Genomic DNA, 18431 nt, shown 5'->3' with positions numbered 1-18431 from the left:
AGAGAATTCTGTGGAAACTGTTTTAGATGTGATGGCATGTTTGGGATGGGAAACTTCCTACTGGGAGTCATTAGGTTCAGTGAATGCTTAATGTCATGTAACTTCAAAGGGGATATGAGACCATGTTATACAGGAGCAGGTGCACCCATAGCAGCATAAACTCTTCCCACATGATGCCTCTATATCCTAAGATGATAATTACCTTGTGCACACTGATGAATAAATTCAAGAGCGTGTGCAAAAACATCAGGATGAATTCATCTTCCAGTCACCAGGTTTAAATATCACTGAAATGTCACATGAGGTTGTCAAATGTTTTTTTTTTGGTTTTTTTTGTTTTTAAGCTGTCACCATCCTCCCAGTTAAGTGAAATTTGCTACCGGCGGAGATTTTCTTGTTTTGTTTTTTGTTTACAGTACGGAGGGACAGCGGGTGCCATATTTGTGCATGTGTGTATGTGGGTGCATGTCACTTGCAGAGATAGTGGCATCAAGACCTGGCTGCTGTCCGGACCTTTTCCAAGACATTTTCCTTTCCTTTCCTTTCCTTTCCCCATTTCCCTTCCTTTCCCTTTCTTTCTTCACTATCTGCCTCTCCAGTCCTATCTTCTCTTACTGTGTGCTTGCAGTTTCTCCCTGCCTGACTGCCTTCTTGCTTGCCAGGCAGCAGACAAACATTTTCCCTGGATCTGCCACTCTCACTTAGCATCCATCGAGTTTTTTTTTTCTAATGAGGTGATTGGCAGCGGGGGCAAGCATTAGCATTTCCTCATCTTGGCACAGAGACGCTAACAGGCAGGGATAGTGGCAATGGATGTGTCTTGAATACTGAGCAACAACCACTCTTTCCTCATTGAGGGACAAAAGAAAGCATCTTTTGTGTAAAGGAAGTCTGTCAAGAGAATTTCTCTGTTGTTCTGTCACTGGGCTACATTGTTTGCATCCCATCTGTCCAACTCCTGTCAGTGTCAGTTCATGTCACTCACTTTTCATGTATTAGATTTATTCAGTGATCAGCATAAAATTCTCAGGTGCGTAAGAGCTCTTATAATGATAATGAAAGAGGGCTCTCAGTGCTCAAGGGGAAAAAAGATTGTCTTCATTGTACCACAGCAAAAACTCTCCCAGCTTCTGATTCTTTTATAACTTGCTAAATTTTAGGTAACAGGCTCTCAAAGTATGTGGCTTGGATTTTCATCAGTATCCTTAAATGGACTCATTCCTTCCCCCTATTCTCTCCATAAATATGTGGTGAGCCTTGGTACAGATAAAAAGGTAATCCACATGCGCCGTCTGCCAAGAAGCTATTTCTCGCTCTGAACAGAATGGAACATGGTGTAACAAAAACATCCTGCTGTAATTTCTCTTAAAGGAATTGCAGCACTTATATCTGGCTTAATACCTACATGTTCTCTCTGCAGAAGAGGTACTATTATCTGCCACTGTTGTGATGTCTGACTCTGTTCTTTAAACATACAGTACAAGGACACGGACTCTGACACACGTTAATGTAACAGAGGGACTTTGGAAAATACTTTCAAGGGCAGCAGGCAGGACAGGATGCAGCTGCTAATATGTTTCTCAAGCCTTGTAATGACCACTAATGCGGTCATCTCGGACGTGAGCGTCAGTCATGCACTGATGCACACTGTAGGCTAAATTCAAATGGGCTCTGGCAGCCTTTCAACGCAGGTCTCCGGTTTGACATCACCCAAACCAACATGGTCTGATGGGCGATCAGTTTTATTTCCATGATGCAACCATAATCTGTTGTAAGAAAACAGTGAAAAGTCACGGAGAAAATGTAGAGTGAGTTTTATACTTTATAGTATTGCAGAGAGAAAGTTAACCAGCAGTTCTGTTGTATGCTGGTGACCAATTAATTGTTTTATCAAGCAGACATTTCCCTCTAATGTGACTTTTTGTTGTGTCTTTTGTCGTATATGAAGATAAATTCAATATCTTTGCGTTGAGGGATGAAAAAAAATGGCTTTGAAAGGTGTCACCTTGGGATCTGGGAATCTGTTTTGGGCATTTGTCATTGTTTTCTGACATTTCATGAGCAATTAAAACTTCTACATCACTGCTGTCATTGGAAAGGTGCAAAAAGATGAAGAACAAAATTAACAGCAGCAACATGAAATGGACCACGTATATGCTCTGATGCCTTTCTCCAACATTGAAAAGACCCCTGCTTTTCATTAAGACATTTTAATTGGCTGTGAGCTAATTATGACGTCCTCTCACAGGTGGCCGCGGCAGATGGCCTCGTCCAACGGCCTGTGTCGATACGGAGCCAGGGTGGACTGCTGCTGGGGATGGACGCGCCGCTCCTGGGGTCACTGCCAGCGTGAGTGCCACCATGCCTGCTGCTGCTGCTGCTGCTGGGGGCAAACAGGGCTAACAAGGTTGCTGGGTTTCAAGCTGGGGTCAAAGATGCAATTAGACAGAGGAGAAGCTGTAACACTACCACAATGACTAGAAGCTCAGGGGAAACACACACGTACAGGCTATCACAACAGAAACACGTACAGCTAATGGAGCATCACACCTGAGACAATCTTTGAGTAAAGACTGATGGTAATGGCAGGTTGGACCGGAGTTGACATTTATATTCACACTGCGGGTGGCCGTAATGAGGGAGAGACTGTAGCTGCAGGTGGACACATTCAAGGGTAGATAGAAGATTGATTGCAGATTGCTACTGTGCAAAAAAAACAAGCCAGCTAACACTGCCAGAGCAAGGAAAATCAGGAAGAGTGGTGTGAACACAATCAATGGTGTTGTCAGGTGTACAAACCTCAACTCATCTGTATATTCCGCAACAGGATTCAGAGGAACGTGTCCTGTCGTTACCACACGCCTGTGTCAGATGGACTGTGTGAAATATTAATGCATAAATATTTACATTGTGTGAAGATCCGCTGCTTCTCTGTAATGTTACTCATAGAGGTGTGAATATCCCAGCGTGGCTTTCAAATCTGGCCAGTTGCCTCACAAATGTCAGATCCTCTGCTTGGCTTGGTGCCTGTGCTGGTGTAGCTGCTGCGTTGCTGCGGAGGTCTAATCAAGAAGGGGTTAACACATAAGAGGCTTTTTCCACAGCAGGAACTTAGCAACTCACAAGCTGAAGGAACTGTTAGACAGTTTGTGTATCATAATAGTCACAATAATATCATCATAATCAAATATTATTATTCGTGTCCTTATCAAGAGATTTGCATGAGGAAATCAGCAGGCTACCGCTCTTAGATCTATCTGCTGAATATGAAGCTACAGCAGCAGCCGAAATATTAAAATCAAGACTGTTACTGGGGAGAAACCCGCCAACATCTAACACTCACGCTAGACTTTAACCTTTGGGTAGCACATTGCCAGCTGTTTCCCCGTGTTTCCAGTCTTTATGCCAAGCTCAGTGCGCTGGCTGCTTGCAGTAGTTTCATATGTAGCATACAAAGCGGTCCCGGTCTTCTCGTCCAGGTCACTTTAGGAAAGCGATTAAGTGTATTTCATGTGGAACGGTTGCTTTAATGTGCTGCTATCGTCCTGGTTTCTTGTTTTGTTTCCTCTGGTCTCTGCCTGCTTTAAGCTCACATCCCGAAATTCTAAATCCTAAGTTGCAGATACTGACAGGATGTGCAGGCCGCACCGTCAGTCGCCATTAGTTGAGCCAACGGACCACCACAGCAAACACAAGAACACGGCAGTAACCATTCATTACTGAAAAAAACTTGCCGGAAGCTTGTTTTGTTGGCCAATGATGTATTTGTGGTCAGAGATGATCATTTTCTCTCCTCAGACATCAATTTATGTTTCCGCTTTCTGATGTTTTCCATCCTGTTTAGGAATTATTTACAAATTTTCATCTCGATCATCAGCGCCCTTTCTTCTCTTGTTTGCCCCACAGCTGCACTCACTCACAAGAGGCGCATCTAAAATTTTTACACAACAGTGGAAACACAAAGCAGTACCAAAGTGGTATTCTTAGAGTTTGAGGTAACTGGAAGCTCTCAGGTTATGGGTTGTTATACCTGCTGTGGAAAAGACCTAAAAAGGTTCATAATGCTGCATGTTGGGTTGGACCACATATTTATAGCTTGTTAAGATACTGTGTATTAATCCACTCATTTTGTTTTTCTCATTGCTGAAATGTCCTTATTATGATTCATATTCTTATGTACTAAAGCTCACCATTCTCTGAAGCTGATCTTTTTTTTGGAAACTCATTTTATTTTGGTTACTTTATAAGGGAAGTATGTCACACACTGCTTGTTGGGTCCAAGGTCTGAGCTACTAAAAGACTGCTGAATTTTTTTGAGTTTAACAGCAGTTGCTCAGTCTATTTTCATGTAAAAGTGGCCGAGTGCCATCTTTTTCTTACTCGATGCTGCACTGCAAGATTTCTTATTTTCACTGTGGAGAGCACATGCAGTATTACTTGAATTCATGGGCTTCAGTGTTTTTTTATTCTTATGGCTCAGTCAGATTAACCTGAGGTCTCTGTAAGACAAATCTGCTTCTTATCCACCTCTCGCTTCGTGTCTATTAGAGACAAAATATGATAATTTTATTCTCTCATAAACACAAAAGCTACTTATGCCTGTGTTTTGTGGGACAGACCCTCACACTCGTAGCTGAAGGGGGCTGATTTCATGGTTGTAAATTAGAAGATTTTTTTTCTTTTTTTTAACCGATAATTGCCCTTGTTCGAACAAACTCCGACATTTTCCGAAGGCCTTGACACCTGAACTACACAATCTGTGTCGAAATGATTCATGCAAAAACACTGCTGTTTTACTCAGACAGCTCAATTGTATCATTTGATAGTGTTTGTTTGAACATGGGGCCAGACTCAGCGGTAATCCTGGCAGGAGGCTGCCGTCTCATTGCCCAATACCTCCCAGTGCATCTGTTCTGGGCTCTCTGCCTTCACGGCATCCCGTGTTCAGAAAATTCAAGGTGGAATAGATACGGGTTTTGGATGAGGACGAGAAAGAAGAAGATGACTTTATTATCGCGGAAGCTTTGGTTACCCACTTAAAATGCAAACATTAACAAAAAATTGCCCCAGCGCACGCCATAGTTTAACTGTAACCGTTACACAAGACATAACAGTTGTTGTTTGCCTCTCGAAGGGTGATGATATTCATATCTGACATTTATTTAACGATTACGCACAGTCACATTAAATTGCATCACTCACTCGACCAGCCAAACAGCAGTGTGTCGACATGTTTTCTTTGTTGTTCTGGAGTCCCGCATGTTCCACAATGAGCCAAAAACATGAGCTAATGTTGAGCTTAACCACCATATAAAGCTGCTCGGCACTTTCACTGCGCCACCTTTTTTTTTTTTTTTTTCCTTCTTTTTTTCAAAACACCATATCTGTTCTGTGAGTTAAATCACTCGCAAAGTGCCTGCTTTAATGCTTCCAAATGCTCCTGACTGAGTTCACAGCTCAAATCATTCACTTGAGACTACAATCAGTATTCCATCAAGCCTGTAAGGTGTTGATTTAAACCTTGTGTGTGTGTGTGTGTGTGTGTGTGTGTGTGTGTGTGAGAGGATGCAGCCATTACAGATTTCAGGTCTTGGTAAGGTTCCGTGGTGATAGAAGAGATTAGATTGAAGCTATTGGATTGTGGCTTTCTCAACCACAGAGCTCAGCGATCAGTTTGTGCAACCCCTCTCAGACAATGAGAAACTTAATGGATCAACCTTTTCTTTTTTTTTTTTTAAAGCTCCCAGAACTGAAAAGAGTGAAGGAGCGGGGGACAGAACAGACTAAAAGTTGGAGAAAGTAGAAATCCTGTGGTGTAGGGAAATGGTTCAGAGGTAAGGAGCCAGAGTGGGGAGGAGACGTCGAGAGAGGGAGATAAGTGAGAAAGTCAGGCAGATGGAGAAAGAGAGAGTGGAGCTTCAGATTTATAGTAAACTGAAGCTCCACTTATAATGTTCTGACAGGCCATCCGACAGTTCAGCGCTACTCTTGAAGCTGCTTATTCTAACCAACTGCCATCGCGAATGTTTTATTGCCACTGAAAGCGTATGAACACTCTTGAGCAATTACATAGCTAATTGCGTTTCCAGCATAATACACTTTTCAGTAATAACGCTTAATCTAATCAACAGGTCGATCCGGCTAGTGTTTGTATGCAAATGGTTCACTCAGTCAGTCAGGTACATAAAAGATCTGCAAGGATGATGCTGAAGTACTGAATGTAATGTTGGGTTTTGTTGATCCTCTGGTATTAGCACTCTTGTCTAGAGTTGGATTATATTCACACTGATGTTGTAGTGACTGAATGAGCTGAAACTTGACTTGGACCTGACTTGCCCAGAGATTTGGCTCTTCAAACAGTTGATATTTGCAATCAAAAACATTCAGGTTGAGAAATCAAGTCCCAGTCTGTCCCGACCAGGTCAAGTACTGGAACAATTAAACAATGATGAGACAAGAATTATCAGGCCTTGTATAGCTACAGATATTTCACTTATTAGACCTAAAGCTCAGCTCATGAAAAAAAAAAAACAAACCAAAAGAAGACTTTTAGGATAAGAATTTAAATGCTGTTATTTTCAGTGTCAACCTCAGAGACCTGAGAACTGACTTGCATTTTGCTTATGAAAACTCGTTACTTCATGTCTCAAAGCGCTTGACTAGATGTCCATCAACTTCTTCCAAAGGACTTGAAAACTGCCCTTGCAGAAAGACCTGCATTTATTTCCCCCTGCGTTGTAAAGGAACTGGGTTGAATATCACCTTTATATTAAATAGATCAAACAGTATAATTTCTTCAGAGGTCCTGTTGGGTTTTACAAATCCACTGAGACCAGGATTTAGTTTGATTGAGTGCGGTCTTTGTTTCTGCAAATGGTGTGGACGGGATTAAGGCAGGACGTTTGAATTGGTAATCTGAGCTAACAAGTGAGCGATGAAAGCAGAAAAGTGATATCTCTGTTTAAGTATTTCACTTCATTGTGATTGTCTGTGCAGTTTCCTTGTCTGCTTCGCTTTCTTTCATGATCACCGGGCTGTAAAGGCCCCTCTAAAAAAGTGTGCCTGGTTGCCTGCTTGAGGTAATAAGGTAAAAGCAAAATGAAAGACTTTTGCTCGTAAAAATTCGAGGGAATGCATGCAGGAATAAAAGGCACATGTTCAGAATTACTTAACTCTATTCAAAACATCTTGAAAAGAATCGGTTCACTGTCAGGTAGCTGCAGCATGCTGCCTTTATATTAGGGGAAGCAGGACTGCGATCTTGTTGAATGATGCTGGTGGTGTTTTCCTTTAGTGCAATGATATCGTTTGAGTTCTAATCTTACTGTTTCACACTGTGTGAGGAAAAACTGCAATATGTTTAGATGGGAGTGATAAGGAGTAGTAAGATTTTCTGGGATAAGAGAACATCCCTGGAGACAGTCATTGGACCTCGTTTTAATTTAAAACTCAACTGTAAATGCTTTCATAGAGGCAAATGGGAATATGTGTGACTCCAGTACTCCAGACTGTGTGCATGTGTGTGAATTTTATTATTATTATTTTATTTCTGAAACATTTGCTTTTGAAAATGACCAGGCTTTGCCCTCTAACATCATGTTTGTTTGTTTGTTTGTTTGTTTGTTTATTTTCTCACAAAGACTTAACAATGCCCGCATCCTCTGTTTTTGTTTGGCTGTTTGTTTTGCAGCTCTCTTCGCCTTAACTCACAGAGTAGCCGGGATAAGGTGCCAGCCCCAAGGTTAGCTCCACATGTTTCTTGAAATAATCTTGCTGGACTTGTATTGCTTGGGGCACATCCTCTGAATCCTGGGCTCAGTCGACACCACTAACACCTCGTGCCCTTTGGCAGTGGCCACCCTCTACTTCCCCTGGCCTCAGATCTATGCAAACAGCTTACACTCTGCAGACCTGATTGCACCTGAAGCCATGTCTAACATGAATTATGCCGAAGTTCTTCGGTGTCTCATTAAGATTCAGCTGCCCCTTCAGTCCATCCTGTAAAATACTAATGAAACCCTTGAAGTTGAAATCCATAAAGCCTGTTAATTAATCTAACAGTAATAAATCCATCTCTGTGGCTCAGAGTGAAAATTGAGTATTTACTGTGGCCTGAGATGCTCTGAATGTGTAACTACACAGAAAGCTACATCATACTCCATCGCCGAGGTAAACAAAATGTTCTCCGCAACATTACAGGTTTCATTAGGGACATTTTCACTGCACGCAAACAGCACGAGACCAGAGGTTCAGACATCTGACACTAGATGATCTGCAATTTTTGTAATATGTTTTCTGACATTAGTCCTGAGCCACTTCGACAGTTAATTGTTTAGGCAATCAACTGAACAATTTAGATAAAGAGATTGTTTGTCATTTATCAAGCGCAAGCGCCAAATATTCTCTTGTCCCTGCATCGCAAACGTTAAGAATTTTCAGCCTCTCTGTGTTTTACATAATAGCAAACTGAATACTATAAAATAAATAAAAGGTCAAGACCTTTTATTTTTTGGCATTTTTACAGGCCAAACAATGAATTTATTAATCAGAGAAACAATCAGCCAAGCAGCCGATAATGAAATAATGATTACAAGCATCCTTAGATATTTACTCCGTTGATTGCAACATGACGCAACTTGTAATTACCTGATGATAATGATTTTTCTCATTTGACTTTGATGAAGTAATGCATTATTCTAGTATAATTATTCATACACAATATCTGTATCAAAAAACAAAAAAGAAATGACAATAATACCTTCCTTTGTGTGTAAATCTAAGGAATCTGAGTCAGTATAGCAGCATGCTGTCCTGAGGACTGGCTGATGTAAACCAGGGTGAAAGTGTGTCATCACTCGGCATGTTTTCATGGCGTTCGTGGAACGTGGAGGGTCATATGTGCTATGTTTGGCCTTCCAGCTGGTACGACCATTTTTAGTCCTCCGTGTCCTCTGCTGTGGTTAATGAACACTGGACATTTCCCTGATCTCTGTGCCAGGCCAGAGGTTTAAAAATACCCTCAGAGGCAAAGCCTGTTGATGGCTGCCTCTGATCCTGCTAATCAAATCCTCCCCCGTGTAGGAGAATAATGAAAAGCACTCCACTTGACTACCCTCTAACAAACCAACATCAGAAGCTTGCATTTTATCTGATGATAAGACCAGGGTTTAATAAACTTTCACTTCCAGAAGCTCTTTCCTATTTCCTCCAACAAATTGGCCCATTTTTAATTTTTAATTGTGAACTCTGACTACTTGACACCATGGCTCATATCACAGACCTCTCCAAGTGAGATACAGTACTTTCATTGTATTTGATTACATAGCCTAATAAAGTGGAATGAGTCTGGAGATGTTATCCACCCCAGTAAAAGGATTCATCACATACCTTTGTGCCTTTGAATTCAGCCTCAACAATGTTGCAGACTGAAACTTGAGCACCTGAAGTTGTTTCTCCTGGATGGCCCTGCTGTTCTGCAAGTTCAGTGTGTATGAATGGAAAATTTAAGCCCTTTCTTCTTCAGCTCTATTAGGGATAAAGCAGCTTTCACTTTATTTCTAGCATTTATAGAAATCATTGAAAAGAGGAGACACTTAGAAAGTGAATTTGTCCACCTGCACAATCAAATGGTGCCAAAACACCATCAAGTTTGGCAGGATTGTTCTGAGGTGATATGAGCAAACAGAATGTCTCATAAATGTAGTTACAAATGCAGAGTGTGGTCAAGGTTTATGGCAGTTTGTGTACAAGGGACCTCGCAGTATAGCAGTGCGGGTGCATTCAAATATGCTGTGTACTAAATTTGAATTAAGATTGAAATCGTGAAAAGCATAACTTGGATTTTACTTGTTTACGATGTAAACACTAAGACGAAGGATAGCTTTCCTGAAACTGTCTTATAGTATTGTAAAAAGATTTGGCCATTCGTAAATCTTATAGACAAAATTATCCAGACGCACCTCTTTATGGGGCTGTTTGTCAGGTTTTGGACAATGCTATGCTTCCAACTTTGTGGCAACAGTTTGGGGAAAGCCCTTTGCTATTCCAGCATGACTGTGTCCCGGTGAACAAAAGAAAGTCCTGACCTCAACCCCATCCAACACCTTTGGGATGAACAGGAGTGGAGATTGTGAGCCAGACCTTTTTGGTCCAGCATCAGTGTCTGACTTCACAAATGCTCTACAGCAGGAACGGGCAAAAACTCCAACAGAAACCCTCCAAAATCTTGTGGAAAGCCTTCCCAGAAGAGTAGAAGCTGTTATAGCTGCAAAGCTGTCTACTATACTACATACTTTTGTCTGCATAGTGTTTATTACCCAAACTGTGGTATGTGAAATAACATCAACACTCAGCTCACTACACTAAGAAAACGTGTGAACATTCAAAACAAAAGCAAATTAAGAAAACATCTTCACCAACTTGACAACACATGCGAAGCATTGAGAGAAAAAAAATGTTGCAAAGTACAGAAAACGCAACCAAACACAGAAAGTGTCAAAGAAAACTGGAAAAAGTACATTTTAGCTCAATTTCCAACACCCCTTACGGATCACTGACTTCAGTCATTTCAAAAGTCACAAACCGCAACAACAAACTTGTCCGGGGGGTGTTCGTCACTTTTTTAGCGTCCCCTGGAAACAGTTTCTGTTGTCATCTGTGCTCCTTGCAGGATTTCTTAAGCCTTTGGTTGTGTTTACTCTGTTTTCAGTAATTTTTTTGTGCTGTGCATGTGTTGTAAAATTGGTGAAACTATTTTTCTTTATTTGATTTAGTTGCTTGTTTTTCCATCGGTTTGCATGAGTTTTCCTCAAGCTGCAGTCTCAAGGCCAACATAGTTAAATTGTTTCCGAGTTATCTTTCTGATAGTTATACCAGTAAGCTTAAAAGCCGAATCTCCTTGGAGGAAGTTACGGTATGAACAAAGAAGGATGTGTGGATGTAATATGAAGGATCACTGACACATAAATGTTGTGAACCCTGCAGTTGTATTAGCACAAATAAAACTACATCAACACCTCCTTCCAGATACAAAAGATGAACTCCCCCAGAGTTTCTCTTTCTCTGGCTCTCTTTTCCTTACACACACACCTACACACACACACACACACACACACACACACATGTTTGTATTGCCTCTTCCACCACAGTGATAATTAAGTCCTCTGATTGCACTGTATTATGACAAAATTAATGAAGCTTTTAATGAAAATTAGTAACACTTGGCTGACGCCCAGTGTATCAAACATGCTTAGCAGCAGGCTGCGGTAAGCGTAGTCAGATAAGCAGGGCAAGCCTCCAGCACCCCGAGAGAGTCAGTGAAGCTGTGCAGCTTCCGCAACTACCGTGTCTCTGCACACACTCAAAATATCATAATCCACATACGATCTGCAGGGTAACTCTTTACTGAGACGTGCTAATTATAATCTGTTTTGGTACTCTAATTGTTTCAGCTTCAGTCAAAGGGGAAAATATTTTTCGTCTAGTTAATCCGCGTTGGCTGGGTGAAAATATCAGCGCTGCATTTTAAAACCAGGAAAATCAAACTTTGCTCAGTGTTAAAAGGTCAAACTACTTATTTATCTCATGCAGTGTGAAATGATTTGGTATCGCTAAGAACAATGACATTTATTAAGTTCCAACTCTGTTCAACGTGGGAAAAAAACCCCAACATAAATTAATAATAGTGGTGAGCTGAAAATGGCTGCTGCATAAATCGTTAGTCATTGATAATAGCCCTGTCACACAAGGAGAAAGAAACAAACACATTTCCTATATGAATGAGGCATCATGCTGTCTTACTGCTGTACTGTGGAGTAAACAGGTAATTTACAGCCAAATAAAGTAGGATTAAGCGCTTTGACATCCTCATCTTGCCCAAGTACGTCTTCCAGGGCAATGCACTGATCTGACTCTTCCTCTTTGAATCCTCCCTGAATAGCTCTGTGTCAGCCCGGCTGTAAGCACGGAGACTGCGTGGGACCCAATAAATGCAAGTGCCATCCCGGCTTCACTGGCAAGACCTGCAATCAAGGTGAGTTCTCGCCTGGAGCTTGTAGACACCTCTGAAAACACAGCTGTTACTTTGTAGTTGCACGTGATTTTTTTTTTTTTTTTTTTTTAAATTTCTCCCAGGGAACTGAAATTGAAACATACACCACAGGTGATGGAGAGGGAGTCAGCATATATGCTCCTAAAGCAACACACAGGTCTGCTGACATGCCTCTGGCCCGAGCGATGTTGTTTATTGTGGCCAGATCTCCACCGCAACAACACGAGCGTATGAAAGTTGTCGCTTGCTCATGAAGTGGCAGCTGGTTTTCCGGTGAGGCGCTTTAATCACAAGGGGAGAAGGCTGAGAGAGAGAGAGAGTGAGAGCTGATTCAGCTCAAATCGGCACGAGTGGCGAGGCCGTGTTGAATGATCCCGGGAGTGTATCCTCTCCTGTGAAGATAACATCTCAATTACTAACCTCAGATAACTTGGCTGAGCTGAGAGCAATCGACACTTTGTGTGTGTGTGTATGTGTGTGTGTTTGACTTTTTATGCGTTTTCTTCACTGATTGACAGATTGGACATGTTGAAAAATGTTAAAGCCTCCGAGTTAAGACCCAAGTTGATGTGCAACCAACCAGCTTGAAAATACCTGTGGAATTCACGCCCTAAGACAGGAATAGGATAGTGTGTAATTAAAAACAAGGGTTGGGGCGGTGGTGGAGGAAGGGGGTGGCGGTGGGGGGGTGGGGTGGCGTGTTGAAATCCTTTCCGGAATGCTCCAAATGACTCATCCTGCGTTTCGAGGCTATAGGTGGCTCCTGTCTGCCCGGCCAGACGGCTCTACTTTGTCTTAATCTGCAACAAAGGGGAGAAGAATAAAGGATCAGCGTCCCATATCCAACTGCAGTAGACTTTGCTGCCAACCATCCAGACAGACTTGTCTGACAAATGTGATTCCAAGACCTTTCAAGATGAAACTGTACTTTCAAGTGTCCATTGAACCCCCATTTGTCCAATAAGCTCTGGCCGTTGTTACCGCGTTAACCGTTTTGCCGAGCTTTGAGTGGCAGACTCGCCCTTTCAGCCTATTTAGGTGGCGATAACCTTGGATTCTGTTTTCAGCTGGCTCAAGCTATAGAAACCAATTTAATTATTCAGAAGGCATAGATTAGATTTTCTCATTTAAATGCAGCCCCCGTTAAACATTGATTTGAGGTTTACTATTGATGTGCCAGGTGGCCAATGTTTCGAAGCATTCTAATATCCTGCCCCTCTGAAGCACTGCAGTCGTCTTGAGGAGTCAGCTGGAGGAGCAAAATGATTTGCCCAGAGCTGCTTTCCTGACCTCCGTGCTGCTAAAGGTCAAGGAGTCCCGCTGATGCAACATCATACAGCAATTTGGTCGAATCAAGTGATTCTTTTATAATCAACTTAATGCAGATATCAAAGTTTTGTTAATTTGAAGGCAATCTGAATGTAAAATTTCTAATTTTCAGACCACTTTAGGACTCCTGAACGCCGAGTCTTTTGACTTTAAATGATTAGTCGAATGAATGTACTTCTGAGAGCTCATTAAATTAAGCTGCTAAAGAAACGTGATCAGCACATTAGCAGGCTTCCCGTCACGCGTTGCCTGAGAGTTAAAACTCCAGAGACCCCTCCTTTGTGCAACACAATGGAAAATGACATGATGTAAGCTTTAATATATTAAGTCATGATTGTTTCTTGTTATAATAATGAAGACAATGTGAACCATGGTGAAAGTTGGTGTCCAGTTCAGCCTCTTCCTCACTTTGAAACATTTATTCAAATTTAGTGAGTTACTCAACTCACATTTTTAGGACAGCAGGAAAGTTTTACCAGATTAAAAATAGGTGGAACTAAGTATTAAAGTATTAAAATGTTAAATGTGGATTTCCTTCTATATGTGAACCTGGATGTGCAGAGAGGTGTTCTGCATGCACACCCAAATGGGTCCACATTCCTCGGCTCTAAGTGGGAGCTGTGGACAGATGTGTGACCCTGGAGGCGCTCCCACTACCACGTGTTAAACACCTTAGGAACAGCAGTTGTTTGGAGCTAAAACAAACCACAGAGGAAACACGAGTGTTTACACCAAACACAAGCGTGGCCGATACATGTGTGCTGTATTGATTTTGTCGCTCTCAGAATCAAAGTCGTATTTTCCCCCGCTGAACTTTAATGAGCTGGTACCTTTTTTCTTTTTCTTTTTTTTTTTTGGGAGGGGGATTTATACTTGAAAGACTGCGTGACAGCTCTGTTCACCTGCCAAATAATTTCAATTTCAGAGCTGTTCATACACAGACAAAATCTCAGTACCTGAATGGGATATTATTTGAACTGAGGCTCATTATAGTCACCATTAAATTAATGGGCACTTAACTGTCAAGAATAATAACCACTACTTTGAGAATCCCTATCATTTTCAGAAAGCACGTCACCTTTGGTGCTGATGAGAATTGTGTCTGTCATACAGCGTGGTGAAGACAGATGAATTTGCTCTCGCTGCACAAATAAACTCATTATAGCAATAATCTGTTTAACAATTTGGCAGCACACTCCTCCTGCCGATCCAATCATTTTAATAAGATGATTATTCTGTGCAGGTGGATTTAATTAGGAGTAGTTGACCTGCTGTTAAGACACTATTAAAAGATTTTGCCGGGGGATTGGAGTCTCAGACTTCAGAGACATTATAGCTGTAGTGCTGCTTTCTTCTTTTCCCCCTTTTGTCTGTCATCCAACTATATAATTAATACTTCTACAAGTATGATAGTCTCACACTGATGTTGAGCTAACTATTGGCTAATAACTGGATGTGCTTTACCTTGGCGAAGCCACGTAACTGTCTCCAAAAATTACTTCCACCAAGCTTTTCGGGAATTCAATTCAGCCTAGGTGTAGACAGACACTCGAGGGGTGTTGGTTTAGAAACTGATCCACCTCGGTCACAGTTTGTCTTGCCGGCCGTCAAACATTCAAACAGCTGCAAGTATTTTAAGTATTGCACGCGTGTCTCATATTGTGTGTTTTCCTTCAATTATCATCGAATTACAGCCAAATTGTTTTACTTATGCTTTTTAAAACAAGGTCATTAAAGGGGCATGAAGTCATGTCTGACTTTAACTGACCTCTACAAACAGGAAGTACGAACTGAAATAAAATAGAGAGAATCAATGAGTGAGTCGGCTACGAGGGTTGAACACACGTGAAGACATGAGGAGGCAGTATGTATCGCTTGCTTGCAGGACGGTCGCTGAGCTGCTGAAAATGCATGGAAAGTGACAGGGAGGTGCCACATGGGAGCAGATTTTAAAGCAGAATTAAAATCTCAACACCTGGTTAAGTTAATGTTAAGAGCAGATCAATAACATCGTCAATGTCTGTGTCCCTTTAAATGAACATAAACATACTTTCTATATATATATTTATATATATAAAGTATATAGTTTTTGGATATGTTATGTTTTTATTATGCTGCATTGTCATAAAAACCAGATAATAAAAGCTATACAGCACAGCGGCCTTATTTTTTTTTTTAGCCATTAGCCTGTGTATGCTACATGATGCATTTCAACATTTATCAGGCCCATGGGTGTTTCAGAGTCATATCCCATTAGATAATACAGAATTTTAGGGATGCACATTCTCTCTCTATCTTCCATAATATGCATATAAATGTGAATTGGCAAAATCTGAAACACCTTTTCAATGAGACGCAGTCGAGCTAATCACGGCCTGTTCGACGCTGTCAAAATAAATAGAAAAGAGTGTTTTAGTCACAAAAGACATTTAAGACGACGTGTTTCTCATCTGATTTCTAACTGCCAGCCTACAAGTCCCACCCCCGCTCAACTGCAAAATCTTGAGGTTCATTGATTGAGGTTCAGGAAAGATGTTCAAAGATGTTCTATTACATTGCTGCCTGCCCACACACATCTGTATTGGAAGAAAAGCACCTCTTACAAGTGCTGCAATAGTTTGATGGTTTTCTCAGTGACTTATTGTTCTTAGCTACTAAAGTGTCTCAATCTAATATCCATCCATGGTGCTTGTTTGCAGATAAGGCCTGCGTTTCTGTCCTGAGTCGAGTTGGAAAAAAAAAAAAAAAAAAAAAATGCAGCAGACTTGCATAACTTCTCAGTTTGAGTTACCGCATCCCTCAGTGTGGAAAAGCTTGAATGATGTGAAGCGTGCAAAACAGTCAGAGGTGGCCATATCATCTTCCTGTCACTTAACAATACTCACTGCCGGGGGGAAAGTCACGGGATGGATGGATGGATGGATGGATAGACAGAGAAGGGAGGAGCTGAAATCCTAGATTCTCAAGTGTTTGTAGCCAAGCAATGATTTGTCTCTTTAAATGGTAACTCCTGTTTGCCTTTGAACCTCCGGATGCAAATTGAGAAGGGATCCTCCGAGTCCGTGAGATACTGTAATTCTCTCAGATCCTATTTCACCCTCGTGACAAAAAAAGGAATGCAGAAGAGACAAGAGATGCAAAAACACTTACACTGTCTCTCTGTGCCCTAGATTTATTTTTTTCTTGATTCTCAACCCATGTCCAATTCCCACAAGTTTAATCCTCTTTGCTGCATAATGTTCCTCTTTACTTTTCAGGAATGTGGTGTGGTCAGAGGTGTTCTAATCCACTGGTTGGTGCATTTCGTTCTCACTGCGTCTCTCTCTCTCTCTCCTGTCCTTCTCACTCTTTCTCCACCCTTCACCACTTTATCTTCAATCAACCCCCCCCCCCAACCCCACCCAACCCCGCCCATGCCCTCTAACCCATTTTCTTTTATCTTAAGAAGAAGAGCTGGACTATTTAACCCCACCAGTGTGGGCCAGCCACCTTCCTATCTTTCTTCCTGTGGACCATCAGCCAGCGAGAGAGGTGATGGAGGGTGAGATTTGTCGATCAGCCTCCCCACGAGCAGCTTCTCTTCTTCCCCATCTCAGCAACATGCATGGTGCTACACTGTGCTGCACTGAGAGAGGAGGGTGGAGTGAATGTCACTCTTCACTATTTTCTTACTGCTTCCTGTCCTCCTCTGACAGAAGAGACACCACCCAAGAGCAGCTTTTCAGTAGAAATGCCAACACGAATGCCAAGCATGTCACGGTCCTTACCACTCAACACCTGCCTCTCTTTCTTTCACCCTCTGCCCTAAAAATCAGTCTCTCAGCTGTACCAAAGAGCCCTCATGACTCTTCCTCTTCCTGCCGCCGTCTTCGCTCTCATTTTTCTCTCCAGTTTCTTGAGCACCTGGAACAAGTAGCTCCTCCTTCACTTCAAAACCATCGCTGACATGGGCTCATGACTCCTCCATCGTGCTTAGCACAAAGCCCCACGTCCTACCCAAGCCTTATCTCTTTTAGAGACAGGCATATCCCCGAGAAAAAGCCCCTGCTAATCTCTCTGTCAGTGATAGAGGCGTGTCGAGAATGTAGCATAGCATACCTTGGTGGAGCTGACCCAATAAATCACTGCACTTTGCATCACTTCAGATGTGTCTTAGCAGCTCATTTACCGTACAGTGAACACCCTGGAGGGGCTCTCCACCTTTGCTATCGCCCGGGTTTCTGCAGTCCTGGGGCCATGTCGAACTGAGAATCAGTGGTCATGTCTGTTAACTTTCAGTTTTTCCCCTCCGCTTTGTGTCCTCTCTCAGTCTCGTCTTTTGTGTCCCCTTCCTGTCTAATTTGTTTTTCTTCATAGAGAAGACCCTGGCTGTGTCTTGTGTCTGGCATGTGCTGATGCTCACCGAGCTGCCTCCGTCTGAGAATGTGACCATTTCAATAATCCCTCATTTACATTTTTAAGCTGTTTTTCTTTTTCAGTGCAGCGGGCAAGTGGAGACCAGTTCCTCTGCCTGACAATGGACAGTGTTGCTATGGTTTTCTGTAATCGCAGTAATGAGAATGCCAGTTGTTTACTGCGAAAAAACCTTGGAGAAAAACAGGGTTGACACCACTAATTAAAAACTTGAAGAGTGAGGAAGTGTGTGTGTGTGTATTCCTGTAGTTGTGGGGACAAAAATCTATTTAGACAGTCACATTGTGAGGACTCATGGGGACAAAATGCAAGTCCCTACAGTAAAATTGTTAAATATTTGGGTGAAGACTTGTTTTAAGCTTAGGTTGAGGTCAAAGTTAGGATTAGGCAAGTAGTGTTTATTGTTATGGTTAGGTGGTGGTTAAGCCTCCAGGAAATTAATGTAAGTCTATAAAATGTCCCCAAAACTGATGGAAACATGACTCTGTGTGTGTGTGTGTGTGTGTGTGTGTGTGTGTGTGTGTGTGTGTGTGGGTGGGTGGGTGGGCAGGTGTGAGTGTTGTGGGCATGATCTTGTTGGGAGAAAGAAACCGTTGCAGCGTTTGGATTTTGACTGTGAAAATGAACGGATCTAAGCCTT

General features: G+C 41.9%; 1 protein-coding gene across 6 annotated transcripts in view; it reads left to right on the top strand.

Annotated features, from left to right (window-relative positions):
- The window catches only part of npnta (nephronectin a), a 48818-nt gene that overhangs the window by 9660 nt on the left and 20727 nt on the right, over window positions 1-18431 (top strand). For 2 of the 6 annotated variants that reach the window (XM_046416927.1, XM_046416918.1), the window contains exons 2-5: window positions 2249-2349; window positions 7691-7741; window positions 11939-12031; window positions 16824-16919. In XM_046416927.1, coding sequence (XP_046272883.1) covers window positions 2249-2349; window positions 7691-7741; window positions 11939-12031; window positions 16824-16919 — 341 coding nt within the window. The remainder of the gene's footprint in view (window positions 1-2248; window positions 2350-7690; window positions 7742-11938; window positions 12032-16823; window positions 16920-18431) is intronic. The other 4 variants (XM_046416942.1, XM_046416936.1, XM_046416950.1 and 1 more) reach the window with 3 other exon arrangements.

The sequence above is a fragment of the Scatophagus argus genome, chromosome 2 (genome assembly GCF_020382885.2).
Source record: "Scatophagus argus isolate fScaArg1 chromosome 2, fScaArg1.pri, whole genome shotgun sequence".
NCBI lineage: Eukaryota > Metazoa > Chordata > Actinopteri > Scatophagidae > Scatophagus > Scatophagus argus.
Note: the sequence above shows the minus strand (reverse complement) of the source record. Positions and strands in the feature narration are given on the sequence as shown.